The sequence below is a fragment of the Puma concolor genome, chromosome B1, assembly GCF_028749965.1.
Source record: "Puma concolor isolate L17-30 chromosome B1, mPumCon1.1.hap2, whole genome shotgun sequence".
Classification (NCBI taxonomy): domain Eukaryota; kingdom Metazoa; phylum Chordata; class Mammalia; order Carnivora; family Felidae; genus Puma; species Puma concolor.
This window is the reverse complement of record NC_141670.1, coordinates 74958329-74972230: the sequence shown is the minus strand read 5'-3', so window position 1 is coordinate 74972230 and position 13902 is coordinate 74958329. Positions and strand designations below refer to the sequence as shown.

The 13902-nt window shown below is 40.9% G+C and overlaps 1 protein-coding gene, 1 long non-coding RNA gene and 1 pseudogene across 15 annotated transcripts in view; 1 reads left to right on the top strand and 2 right to left on the bottom strand.

The window, feature by feature from the left end:
- The window catches only part of TRIM2 (tripartite motif containing 2), a 163924-nt gene that overhangs the window by 102644 nt on the left and 47378 nt on the right, over nt 1-13902 (top strand). For 5 of the 14 annotated variants that reach the window (XM_086704078.1, XM_086704066.1, XM_025921392.2 and 2 more), the window contains exons 2-3: nt 3914-4098; nt 9177-9414. In XM_086704078.1, the coding sequence (XP_086560204.1) occupies nt 3965-4098; nt 9177-9414 (372 nt within the window). In that variant the 5' untranslated portion in view covers nt 3914-3964. The remainder of the gene's footprint in view (nt 1-3913; nt 4099-9176; nt 9415-13902) is intronic. The other 9 variants (XM_086704072.1, XM_086704067.1, XM_025921391.2 and 6 more) reach the window with 3 other exon arrangements.
- On the bottom strand, nt 967-1065 carry LOC112859158 (U6 spliceosomal RNA; annotated as a pseudogene).
- Nucleotides 9170-10040, bottom strand: LOC147581699 (uncharacterized). The gene is made up of 2 exons (XR_015250170.1): nt 9999-10040; nt 9170-9512 (listed from the first exon to the last, which is right to left on the bottom strand). It is a non-coding gene; the product is annotated as an uncharacterized LOC147581699 (long non-coding RNA).

Genomic DNA, 13902 nt, shown 5'->3' with positions numbered 1-13902 from the left:
CCCGGACACTTTAAAGGCTGTATACATTTTATGTATGTTCCTCGCGGCGTATTCAGACTGATGGAAAGCTTCCTGTGGTGTTTGTTAGCACATTCTGTGCCTCCGTTTTTCTCGGTACTTTATCCCTTTAGGAGTAGTCAAATTGTCTTTCTATTGTGGGTATCCAGTTATATTCAGGGAATGATCATTACCCTGGCAAAGTCTCGGTTTGGGGATCTTTGGGGCTTGGAAGCCTTTTGTGTTGATTCTGAGAGTCCTAAAAATCCAGATGTCTTCAACAGGTCACTTGTGACAGATCTGTAATATTGTCATGCTTTTAAATTAGTGTTAATGAGTCAACTTAATTTACCATATAAATTAACAATACTAACAAAGACTTACTCCCACCCACTTCAATAATTATCATAAAATTAGAGTGAAATATTTTTATTTCAGCATCAGAACATAATGATGTGAGCTCAAGAAATTTCATTTACTCAAATCATACCATTTGATTAAAACAAATGGTTTCTCCTTGCTCAAACCCTAAAATTCTAAGGTTAAAAAAAAAGAGTGAAGTCAGTGCGATGTTTTCTCTGTACTTTTTTCAATACTCAGCATGACTGATTATTTCAAAGGGGGTTATGAAATTTTTCAAAAGCTATTCAAATTAAAATTACTTTTAACTTATTTTAACTGAAAAGTTCAATATAATTTTTTAAAAAGTTATTTGTTTGTTTTAGAGATAGAGAAAGAGTGTGAGCAGGGGAGAGTGGCAGAGGGGGAGGAAGAGAGAGAGAGAGAGAGAGAGAGAGAGAGAGAGAGAATCTTAAGCAGGCTCTGTACTCAACTTGGAGCCCTGATGCGGGACTGGATCCCGTGACCCTGAGATCAGGGTTCTCAGCCAGAATGACCTGAGCCAAAATCAAGAGTCATATGCTCATCAACTGAGCCACCCAGGTGCCCCTTAGATATAATTGAAAATATATATATATGGAACACATCATGAATTTTTGTGTCATCCTTGCTCAGGGGCTGGGCCAATCTTCTGTGTCATTTCAATTTTAGTGCTGCTGAAGTGAGCACTCCATAATTTTTATCACACACACACACACACACACACACACACACACACAAAGTGTTAATCTTGTTTAAGATTAGGTATCAGATAAAGCAGAAGACTTGAAATCTGAGCTTTCTGATTCACTGAGTTTACTGGGTGACCTTGAGCAAGTCATTTAAACCCTCGGCTTTGGTTTCCTTATCTTAAAGACAGACAAATCCATTCCTTCCCTTTTCTGATGTCATGGGGATGTGGTTAAGAAAAGCAGATGATGTGCCAATACTTTGAGCTCCTGAGAGATGAGCCACATTTAATCCAATCAATGAATATCATTCTCTACTCTAGTTCTTTAGGGAGACATTCTAGGAAAGAGAGAGCAGATAGTGCTGGCTAATTAGATATGTCGCACTCACACTGTTTTAACTAATGCAGCGAGTTCTGTTCAGATGTGACACTCTTGTATAGCAGGTTCACAATGTTCTGTCTGTTTATGAATCATGCTCTTTAATAAGCTTATCTAGAAAGTATAGAGTTGGGATATGGGTGTGTCCTATATGTAACTATACACAATTATGTTTAACTAGTAGAATTTTTTAAATGTTTATGTATTTATTTTGAGAGACAGCACACACATGCAGGTGAGGGGTAGAGAGAGAGAGAGAGAGATGGAGAGAGCGCAGAACCGACTTGGGGCTCAATCTCACAAACTGTGAGGTCATGATCTGAGTTGAGTTAAAGAGTCAGATGCTCCATCTACTGAACCACCCAGGTTCCCTGATAGAATTTTCTTATTACAAGTTGACATACTTTTTAAAAATGTGGTGAACTGGTGGGGAGAGAGAAGAACTATCATTCATGTTTGAAAAAAATTTCCATTAAAAATTGTAGAATTGTTGATTCTGTAAATATGGTATTTCCCAGCTTCAAACACAGGTCCCAGGCCAAGTTAAAATATTATATATAAACCAAGCTTTTATAGTACATACAGCCTTCTTAAAGCACACGGTCAAGGGAGGTATGGTGGTTTAAGGAGTGAACAGGCTATGGGTTTTGCATTCTGGCAAACTTCTTAACTGAGCCAAGTTTTCAAAAATGTGTGGAATGAGAATAATACTACTTCCTGCCTAGGGTCATATTGAAAATTAACAAATTTTTTTTGTAAAGAGTGTTTCTGTTGGGAATTGGGGGGCTGTAGACACCTTACCAAATATTTAGAAAATTAAGAAGTGAATTTTAGCTTAACCTTGGTTTACCCTTTTGGAATAGAAGCCAGATGTTCTTCAAGGTGGTAAATGAAGCTGTGTTTATGTTGTAATTTTACCCTCCCTTGGAGGCCCTCTGCATTTTTCTCTCTTGCCCTCTTCTAATTCTCTTTTTCTGGCACGATTCCTGACATTTTGAAACCTTCTCTGAATTAATTAATTTCACCAGGTCCCTCAGATTCCCACACATGAATACCAACAGACATTTCTTAAAATGTTAGGAATTATCTTTAGTTCTGAAGAGAACACTCTGAACCACATACAAAGGTCTTAATAAAAAGTTCTAATTATTCTGGAGCACCCGGGTGGCTCAGTCGGTTAAACGTCCGACTTCAGCTCAGGTCATGATCTCATAGGCGGTGAGTTCGAGCTCCACGTTGGGCTCTGTGCTGACAGCTTGGAGCCTAACTTGGATTTTGTGTCTCCCTCTCTCTCTGCCCCTTTTCCCACTCATGTTCTTTCTCTCTCTCTCTCTCTCAAAAATAAATAAATATTAAAAAAATTTTAAACAAGTTCTAATTATTCCATCCTTACATGTTAACAGTATGTAGGGGAGGGAAAACTTTTTCTTAACACACTTCAATTCTGTTCCTGAAGACTGCAAATTAAACTGACAAAAGACAGATTATCAAGAGAAAAGGATGTACACATTTTACTGGTAGTTTATTTTTCCAACATAATATATAATATTCTAAGTTTATTAATTTAATACTTTTAATTTTACATGCATGGAAGCTTCACAGAAAAGAAATGAAAACCCAGAGAGGCAGTTGGACCTGGGGGCTTATATACTGTTTTAACAAAGGATGACAAATGGTGGAGAAATGGCTAGATAAAGGAAAAGGAGGTTTAGGGACAGTAAATTGTAGGAAAGTGACCAGGAAATGTATGGTCCATAAGGCTTGTTGAGTAAGATTTGCTATGTAGACTCTTCTCCCATGCTATCTCTGGTGATAATTAAGAGTCTCCTCTTTTTGGTATGGGAGAGTGGGGCACCTTTACAAATGAAAATTTCCTTTGAAAATGGGAAATCGATGCCCTGCTTTTAAGCAGGGGGGAGAGGACAGAATGCCCCTCGCCAACCACCAGCTACCTTACCATGTCTGCTGTTTCTCAAGTGCCTCCAGCTCAAAATAATCCTTATGCCGAGATGGCACATTTTGGAGTGACATTTTGATCCCCTTCAAGTATAATAGTTGGGAAACCATTTTATCTTAGTAAGACTGTTCTATTTGATATAGATTATACTTTTGTAAGACTGTAGGTATAGAATTAAATAGAGTCATAAATGAAGGCATGAACAGGCAGAGCTGTGTAAGTATTTGGCCACTCGGTTACCCCTGCTTGCAAAGCCAGCAGGCATGCCTCTTTGTGCAACATACGTCTTCTAATTTGTTTTGTTTGCATGGTGAACATGTGATCATTTTATTGATTTACAAAATAAACAGGCATTTCACTGTATGCCTCATCCAGCATTGAGGGTTGGTTATGGTCATTTTGGGGTCACTGGCATGGAATTCTACCTGTATTCATAACACGGTGTCTGTAGTGAATGAACCAATGATTGATTTGCACTTACAAGTTATTATATATTTTTCCTGTCTGACAGCAGCAGCGTGCAGGGTCAAAGACAGCCGGCCTCCCATGTCAGTGGTCTAGGATGGCCAGTGAAGCCACCAACATCCCAAGTCCTGTGGTGCGCCAGATTGACAAGCAGTTTCTGATTTGCAGTATATGCCTGGAACGGTACAAGAATCCCAAGGTTCTCCCCTGTCTGCACACTTTCTGCGAGAGGTAAGCCTCCTTTGTGCTCAGAGAAGAGAGTTTCACAGACTGATCTCCTCCAGCTTACCAAGGGGGTCTTTCCAGAATTGTCCAGTTACAAAAGAGACAATAACTCTTTTGTGCTTATGATAGATATCTAGAAACATAATCATGAGTTGCCAATAATTTACTCTATTTTATTATTTTTTTTAATTTTTTAATGTTTTTATTTATTTTTGAGACAGAGAGAGACAGAGCATGAGCAGGGGAGGAGCAGACAGAGAGGGAGACACAGAATCCGAAGCAGGCTCCAGGCTCTGAGCTGTCAGCACAGAGACCAACGTGGGGCTCGAACTCACGAACGGTGAGATCATGACCTGAGCCGAAGTTGGACGCCCAACCGACTGAGCCACCCAGGCGCCCCTAATTTACTCTATTTTAAATAACTACAAGTGAGAGAAAGCAATCTAGTAGCTACTGATTCATTCCCACAGGACATAGAACATTAAATATTTTAAGATTTCAAAAATGTTTTAATTTCTCCCTTGTTTTTCGTCAATTTTTGCCAACCACAGTTCCTTCATACAGTATCTTTGGTGAGGGCCAATTAAAAATCTATTATGGGGCACCTGGGTAGCTCAGTTGGTTGAGTGTCTGACTTTGGCTCAGGTCACGATCTCGTGGTTTGTGGGTTCGAGCCCCATATCGGTCTCTGTGCTGACAGCTTAGAGCCTGGAGCCTGCTTCGGGTTCTGTGTCTCCCTCTCTCTCTCTGCCCCTCTCCCGCCCACATTCTGCCTTTCTCTCTCTCAAAAATAAATAAACATTAAAAAAAATTTTTTTAATCTATTATCTTCTCCCATACAACACATGAGGTAAAATACCTTAGTTAAAAGGGAGAGCTTCCTCTCAAAGATACTTCAGAAGTGGGGCACCTGGGTGGCTCAGTCGGTTGAGCGTCCAACTTCGGCTCAGGTCATGATCTCACATTCTGTGAGTTCGAACACCGCATCACACTCTGTGTTGACAGCTCAGAGCTTGGAGCCTGCTTCAGATTCTGTGTCTCCCTCTCCCTCTGCCCCTTCCCTGCTCACGCTCTGTCTCTCTTGCTCTTAAAAATAAATAAACATGAAAATTTTTTTAAAAAAAGATACTTCAGAAGACATATACTAATGGCACATTTGAACATAAAGATGTTGCAGATGAAGAAAAAAACTACGTGTATGAAATAATTATAAATTACCTGAACATGTAATTTGCTATATATGAAAACACATTTCTTTATCCTTCTTAGTTTTTTCCATTGAGTTAATCAGTTATCAAAATACATCTTTACTTTCTCGTTTTAAAAATTTCTTTTTTTTTTTTTCAACGTTTATTTATTTTTGGGACAGAGAGAGACAGAGCATGAACGGGGGAGGGGCAGAGAGAGAGGGAGACACAGAATCGGAAACAGGCTCCAGGCTCTGAGCCATCAGCCCAGAGCCCGACGCGGGGCTCGAACTCCCGGACCGCGAGATCGTGACCTGGCTGAAGTCGGACGCTTAACCGACTGCGCCACCCAGGCGCCCCTTTACTTTCTCGTTTAACTTAGCGCATAAGCAATTAAGCAGATAAAGTTTGTTAGTAATTAGTTTGTGTCCTAATTTAAGTATTTCCCTAGTAAGGTTATATTTTTTTTTCTTAAAAAAAATATAATAATTATGTTTTATAGCATTGTGTTAAATATATTTTCTATTATTATTAAATATACATAATTAAAATGCTTTAATTCTTTTTATAGAATAGGAAGTGGTGTTTCCAATGGCTTCAAATCAGTGCTAATTATATTTACCATCCATTTAATATACATTTGTTACAGTTGATTTACTTTGTAAGATCTCAGGTGCAACAGAATAACCATATACATGCTGGTGATGGATAGACGGAGAAGGTGGATTTGTTACTGGCCGTTGTGGTTTTTTTGTTTGCTTTTTAGGGGGTTCTTTTGGGGTGTGTGTGTGTGTGTGTGTGTGTGTGTGTGTGTGTGTAGAGTTTTTGTTTGTTTTAGTAGTGGTATATAGGGCACTAGCACTTTTCACTTTATTTATTTTACACTTTGGTGCATTTTGTAATTTATAGTCCAAAATGACTATATGGAGAGTGACTTCCCCCCCTCACTCAATGAATCTAGGTAAAACATGAATACCAGCTAATTGTCCCTGTGTCCCTGGGCTCACATGGTAAGATCATTATTTGATTTGCAGCAGTTGGCCTCTTCATATGTAACACTGAGAAGCACTCCTGAGCCTGGCAGAGCCTCCTATTCCCCGTGTTCAGTTCCCAGGCAGTCCGCTGTTTGGCTCCCATTTACATGCTCTGACAGGTGAGAAGCAACAGTTTTGGGCTGTCCTGGGTCCGCCTCATGCCCTCTCAGTTGGGTCTCACCCAATCTACTTCTGTTCCTCCGTCTAATGGCCGGTGGTAGAGATTTTCCAGAGCCTACCACAGCAAGTCCCTGTGGAATGCATGGAATGGGTTTTGAGAAGGTCACAGTGGTCGCAATATGAAGAATATTAGAGGATAGAGGATACAAGGGTGGGTGACCATGCATAGAGCCACTGCAGAAACCCAGGAAAGGCTGGTGTAAAGCAGATGATGAGAACTGGAAATGTAGGAAGGTATTTAGGAATTTCCAGCCTTTGGTGATGGGTTGGATGTGGAATATGAAGGACAGTTACTGTTTTCAGCATGGCTCCATCATTCCTAGATGAATGGATGGGGGTGCTGTTTGTTGAGATGGAAAGAGGACCCAGTTTGGGGAAAGAACATAGCTTTGGTTTTGGACATGTTGAGTCGTAGAGCTTGTGCGACATCTAAGAGGAGATGCCAAGAAAGCAGTTGGTGTAGAGATTAGGGGCTCAGAGGAGACGTTTGTGGAAGGAATAGAAATGTGGGAGTGTGGTGTTTATAGCCCTGCACATGGATATGATGTCCCAGGGAGAGAGGGGTGCTAATGACAGAGCCTGGACTGGCCAGTAGAAAACCAAGAGCAGACAGAAGGAGAAGGAGGACCAAGTGAGTGTGCTGTCACAAGCAAGAGAAGATAACGTTTCAAAAAAGGAGAGGTGGGAGGCAGCGGTCACATTTAATGAGTGGTACTGGGAAGGATAGGAGTGAAAAATGTCTATTGTCTGGATTTGGATGCCCTCAGTGACCTTAGCAAAAGCTATTCTGTTTCTGGTATTGATTCAGTGCTAGGTACTTCTGTGACATAGGAAAGTCCATTAACCTCCTTGATGGCATTTTTCTTATCTACTTAATATGGGGAATGAGACGAAATCAGAAGTTTTCAAATTTCGTTTGGCAGAGCAACAGGGAAACATTATGTAGAGTAGTTATATAGAGCTTAGGTTCTGGTGCCTAAGAACCTGAGTCGCCTGGGTTTGAACTCCTGCTCTGCCCTTGACCACTGGAGTTCTGAGAGCAAGCAACTTTGCTTCTCTCAGCCTGTTTCCTCGGGTGTCTAAAGTACATACTTCAAGCGCACCTGGGTGGCTCAGTTGGTTAAGTGTCTCTTTGTTTCAACTCAGGTCATGATCGCACGGTTTGTGAGTTTGAGCCCTACATCGGGCACTGCACTGAGAGTGGGAAGACTGCTTGGGATTCTCTGTCTCCCTGTCTCTCTGCCCCTCCCCACCCCCCTCTCTTTCTCAGAATAAATAAACATTAAAACATAAGTAAATAAAGTACCTACTTCATACGGTTTTTGCAAGTACTGTGAATCTAGTGAGCAGGATCTATATGTCATTACTAGCAATGCGTTTTGCTAATTAAATGAATTAAGTTGATGCCTTTTGAGGAGAGGCAAGAAGAGATCATGTTGGTATGACTCCGGGTGTCCTATCCCTGCTTTAAACAAAACATTTCCACTGGGAGGTGTTTTGGTTTTTTTTTTTTCTTTTTTAAGGTTTATTCATTTTTCAGAGACAGAGACAGAACATGAGGTGGGGAGGGGCAGAGAGAGAGGGAGACACAGAATCTGAAGCAGGCTCCAGGCTCTGAGCTGTCAGGACAGAGCCCAACATGGGGCTTGAACCCACAGACCGTGAGATCATGACCTGAGCTGAAGTCAGATAGATGCCTAACCAACTGAGCCACCCAGGCGCCCCTCCACTGGGAGGTGTTTTTAACATGGGAGATCTGCTTATGCTTTTGTATGCAACTATGTGTAAGAAATAATTAAAAATTAACTGAATATGCAATTTGCTATATATGAAAACACATTTCTTTATCCTTCTTGAGTAGTTGTTCCATTGAGTTAATCAGTTATCAAAATACATCTTTACCTTCTTATTTAACTTAGCACAAGAGCAATTTCACATATGAAGTTTGTTAGTAATTACTTTACCTGTGGCTTAATTTAAGTATTTCAACAGTAAGAGAAAACTTCAACCTGTTTCTCCCCATTGTAAAAATCCACAAATCTGTGAACATGACACTGGATATTGTAGAGCAATTCTTTGCAACCTTTTTAAAAATTTTTTTAATGTTTATTTTTAAGAGAGAGAGAGACAGTGTGAGTGGGGAGGGGCAGAGAGAGAGGGAGACGCAGAATCCGAAGCAGGCTCCAGGCTCTGAGCTGTCAGCACAGAGCCCAACACAGGGCTTGAACTCACAAACTGCGAGATCATGACCTGAGCCAAAGACACTTAACCGACTGAGCTACCCAGGTGTCCCCTGCAACCTTTAATGGGCATATAAATCACCTGATTCAGACTCACCAGGCCTGGAGGAAGACCTAAGATTCTGCACTTCTTCCAAGTTCCCCCGAGAGGCCAATGCTGCTCACTTGGGGCAAGGTTCCCCAGAACACTACCAAAGTCAATGATGTTACTCTTTTCCTTGGGGGTTATCCTTTGCCTGATCAGTCGATAGGGGCGCGGGAGTACACATTACCTCTTGGTTGCTGAAATCTTATTTTCCTAGAAAAGGAAACTACATAGGGAGTTTCTGCAAAGTAGCCCATGTAGGTGCAGAGAATGTAAGGTACCTGTGAGAAGAGGTGGTCCTGCTCTTGCTCGAGAGCCCACTGTGCTGACAGTCCACCTGCTTCTGCTCCCGCAACAGGTGCCTGCAGAACTACATTCCCGCCCACAGTCTAACCCTCTCCTGCCCAGTGTGCCGCCAGACCTCCATCCTGCCCGAGAAGGGGGTGGCCGCGCTCCAGAACAACTTCTTCATCACGAACCTGATGGACGTGCTGCAGCGAACTCCCGGCAGCAACGTTGAGGAGTCCTCCATCCTGGAGACGGTCACCGCTGTGGCTGCCGGAAAGCCTCTCTCTTGCCCAAACCACGATGGAAATGTAAGTGAGCGGATTGCAGACGCGGCCTGGGGGCATGACTGCTTTGATTTGGGTAGGCTTCGGGCAATCAGAGGTTATACGCTAAAGCAGAACTCCACCTGGAAAATGAGTAATTAGAAGGCATTTTTAGCAGTGCTCAGGCTATTTTGCCTGCTTACTTGCTCTGATCACATTCATTTAAATGATCAGATCAATCTTCATTGTGTCTATTAGCATGTATTATTAGTTTCCCCAGGAGAGCAAACCCATAACTATTTGCACAGTGGGTATTCTTGACCCACATAAATATCTATATAGTAAAATCTGGATAAAGATTAAAAATAGATACGTGCTGCAAATTGAGAATGATTATTAAAATATTAATTACAGCTCTTTGTTTTTCTTTTGAGGGAAATTTTTCTCCTGCTCCATTAGGCCCTAATCCTCAATAATAAACAGAATTTGAAGATGTGTGAATACTTGACAATAGATTCTAGATTTTGAATTCAAGCGTATTTTCTGCTACTAGCAAGCACAATAGGTGATATAAACTTAGGAGAACCTGTGTGTACCATTAAATAACTGATTCACAATAGCTGTGTCACCTGAAGAGGCCGCATTGTACAAAAGCACTGGCTTTGGATTTCTTTTTTTTTTTAATTTTTTTTTTTTCAACGTTTATTTATTTTTGGGACAGAGAGAGACAGAGCATGAACGGGGGAGGGGCAGAGAGAGAGGGAGACACAGAATCGGAAACAGGCTCCAGGCTCTGAGCCATCAGCCCAGAGCCCGATGCGGGGCTCGAACTCTTGGACCGCGAGATCGTGACCTGGCTGAAGTCAGACGCTTAACCGACTGCGCCACCCAGGCGCCCCATGGCTTTGGATTTCAACTGCCTGGTTCAAACTCCGCTCTTCAACTTATTCCTGTGTCAGCTTTGGCACGTTTATTAAGCTCTCTGTGTCTCACTTTCTCATCTGTAAAGAAGAAGTAATAATTGTATTTACTAGGGACCCCTGAGTGGCCCAGTCGGTTAAGCATCCAACTTTGGCTCAGGTCATGATCTCACGGTTTGTGAGTTCCAGCCCCGCGTCGGGCTCTGTGCTGACAGCTGAGAGCCTGGAGCCTGCTTTGGATTCTGTGTCTCCCTCTGTCTCTCTGCCCCTCCCCCGCTTAGACTCTTTTTCTGTCTCTCAAAAATAAATAAACATTAAAAAAATTAAATAATAGTATTTACTATATGGGATTACTTGGAGAAGTAAATGTTTAAGTCATATAAAGCATTATAGTAAGCTCTTGATAAATGTTAGCTATGAAGATTATTTCTCATCAGTGACTTCACTTTTTTCTTTGTAATGGCCACTTCAAAAGTATTAGAAGCTGCTTATAATAGAAGGCATGGGTCTAGTAAAACCACTATCAAGCAAGCTATTAATTGTTAGAGCAAAGGAATAATTATTAGCCATAACTGTTGTTTGTTGACCTCATTTCATGCCACTCTCTCTGCCCACCACACGGCAGCCTCACTGGTCTAGAACTTGCCAAGTGGCTTCCCACCTTGGGGCTTGATTATTCTCTGTGCATTCTGCCCGGAATGCTCCCTGGCTAGCTCACCCTCATCCTTCATGTCTCTGCTCAACTTGCTCCCACACAGAGCAGTCTTCTGTAACTGAGGCAAACCACCTCTGACACCCACTTATTAGCCATTACATCACTTCCTGGATTTCCTTCCTGGCATCCACCATGCTCTGCTTGCCTTCATCTGTGTATTTGTTGATCTTCTGGCCTTACTTTTAGAAAGTGAGCTCCAGAAGGTCAGGGACCATGTTCACCATTATATTGCTAGCACTAAGCACAGTATCTTCTACATGGAAATGTAGAAACAGAGACTGTCTGTCCTGAACTTGCTATAATAAGGAATCAGCCACCATCACTTCTGTTTTGGCAGAGACTCAAAGACAGGCAGAGGAGTGGGAAAGCTCTACCGCAGACAAAAGGGAAAGCTTTAGGGATGCGCTGTTTGGAGGCTGTTGGCATGGGGAAGCTGGAGACAGAGAGAGCGCGAATGGGAGAGGGGCAGAGAGAGAGGGAGACACAGAATTCAAAGCAGGCTCCAGGCTCTGAGCTGTCAGCATAGAGCCCCACGTGGGGCTCGAACTCATGAACCGTGAGACCATGACCCAAGCCAAAGTTGGACGCTCAGCCGACTGAGCCACCCAGGCGCCCCTACGTATCTTTAATTAATTATTTAATTGAAAGCACACCAGGCTGTCAATAACCACGGTTTCCCATACAGTGTACTCCAAGGGAGAATTACCATGTAAGTTTTGTAAAGGAAACTTTAAATGGTGCCTTCAATTAGTTGAGCATTCTTCTTATGACCATTTCTCACACTGGCTCTCCCTGAGGCTGTCTTCTCCTAGAGGAGCTCTAGCTCCACTCAGGTCATGATCTCACGGTTTGTGGGATCAAGCCCTGCATCGGGCTCTGTGTTGACAGTGCAGAGCCTGCTTGAGATTCTCTCTCCCTCTCTCTCTGCCCCTCCCCCTGCTCTCTCTCCGATGCTCTCTCTCTCGCTCTCTCACAAGATAAATAAATAAACGTTTATTAAAAAAATGAAAGGAGTTCAATTCAAAAAGCTAGGGAAAACAACAAATATATGGAACACGAAATAATAGAGATAAACTTGGTTTGAAAGTAATAAAACAATTGAGTTAAACCTAAGAGCTGGTTTTTTTAATTAGTGAAATAATTTGATATCTGGTAAAACAAAAGGAAAATATATCAAATTAGGACTCTAACAAAGAGATACCAGTACAGGTAAAAGGAATATTTTAGAACAAATATATCAATGCTAGGTGCTAAAGGCTAATATACTTGAAAGTTTGAACGAAATGGATGATTATCTAGGAAACTGGAAGTGATCAAGAAAACCCGAGTAGGCTGCTAATTTTGCAAGAAACTGGTAAAACTTTATTTGAAACCTAATTCCTTCAAAACAAATATGTGTAAAACAAATATGATTCATAGTGTGGTCTGCATCTTAAGAAAAGATAGAAAACTCCCTAATTCACTCGTGATATACTCATAACTTTAATACCAAAATCTAGTGAAGACAGAAAAAGAAAACCATTAATCATTCGGTTCATGAAAATAACTGTAAAATTCTTAATTAAAATACCCCAACAAATCCTTACTATGTAAGAATTAAGAATCAGGAAAAACATGAACATCACAAAAGAATTAAGAGTTAGGAAAATATGAACATCACAAAAGAAAATGGGCAGAGAACTCAGAAAATTCACAGAGGACATATAAATGGCTGATAATAGTGTGAGAAATCTCAAGCCTCACAAATAATCACATCTTTTCAAATTGATTTTCAAAGATAATAAGCAGTGCTGATGAGGATATGGGGAGATGTTTTCATTTGCTGTGGGTGGGAGGGTAAATTGCTCTTCAGAAAGTTTATGTCAGTTTGTCGAACTATAATGAGTGTTTTACACAACTTCCTGTCCTTTAATTCAGTAATTACACGAGTTAGAAATATTTCTAAGGAAATAGCTGGAGAAAAGAATGAAGATATAAGAATGTTCATTGAAAATTTTAGATTAGAGTAAAAATTAGAAATAATCTGAATGTGCAATATTAGGGAAATGGCTAAATTATGGTAAGTTGGTATACCTGACTCTTGGGTAGCCATTAAAATTGATGGTTTGGTAACAGATGACAATTATGCTAATATGTGGGTATGCTTGTATGTTTACATAGACTTTCATTTTTTAATTAGTCATTCCACACTGTATATTCAGTATAGAAAGGAGAAGGGTATAGAAGCAATAGAGACCCTTGGATGCCACCAGCTGCTAAGCAGAATCTGTCTTAGAGATGCTGATTCCAGCAAAGTTAAAGAATCCTTTAGGTTAAAACTTCCCTTTGTCTCTCTCCAAATGCATCACATCAAATCCACTAAAATTTAGATCTATCTAGAATTTGAACCTCCTTAAGGTAGATGAAGCTATTTAAAGTATGTTTTGGCTGATTTCTCTTTGCTGGGTCATTATGATTCTTTGGAATCATAAAATTTATAAGCCAGCAAGAGGTCTTGGAAATTAACAGCGTGTGCCTTGAATCGTTCTATTGTTTTATCATAGATTGTAGTTCACTGCTGCTGCTTTGAAACAGGGGTCCTCATTGCATATTCAAGCCAAATGCATGCAATATTGCAGATAAATTGCTGCAGTTAATTGCCATGGGTAAATCTTTAAAAACAATTCAAGCATCTGAAGGTTAATAAAATTGGGTAATTAACAATAAAGCAGGATGTTGTCCTCATAAACTGCCTGGTGCTGATTAGCACATGTGGATGAAAGCCTGTCATTTACTTTAAGTGCTGTGACACTCTCTGTCTTCTAATTAAACTGCCATGGCTGCATTGTCCAAATACAAAGAAAAATGGGAATAATGGTCAGTGATTTAAGAGGTTCTTTGCACGTAAACCAGACATTT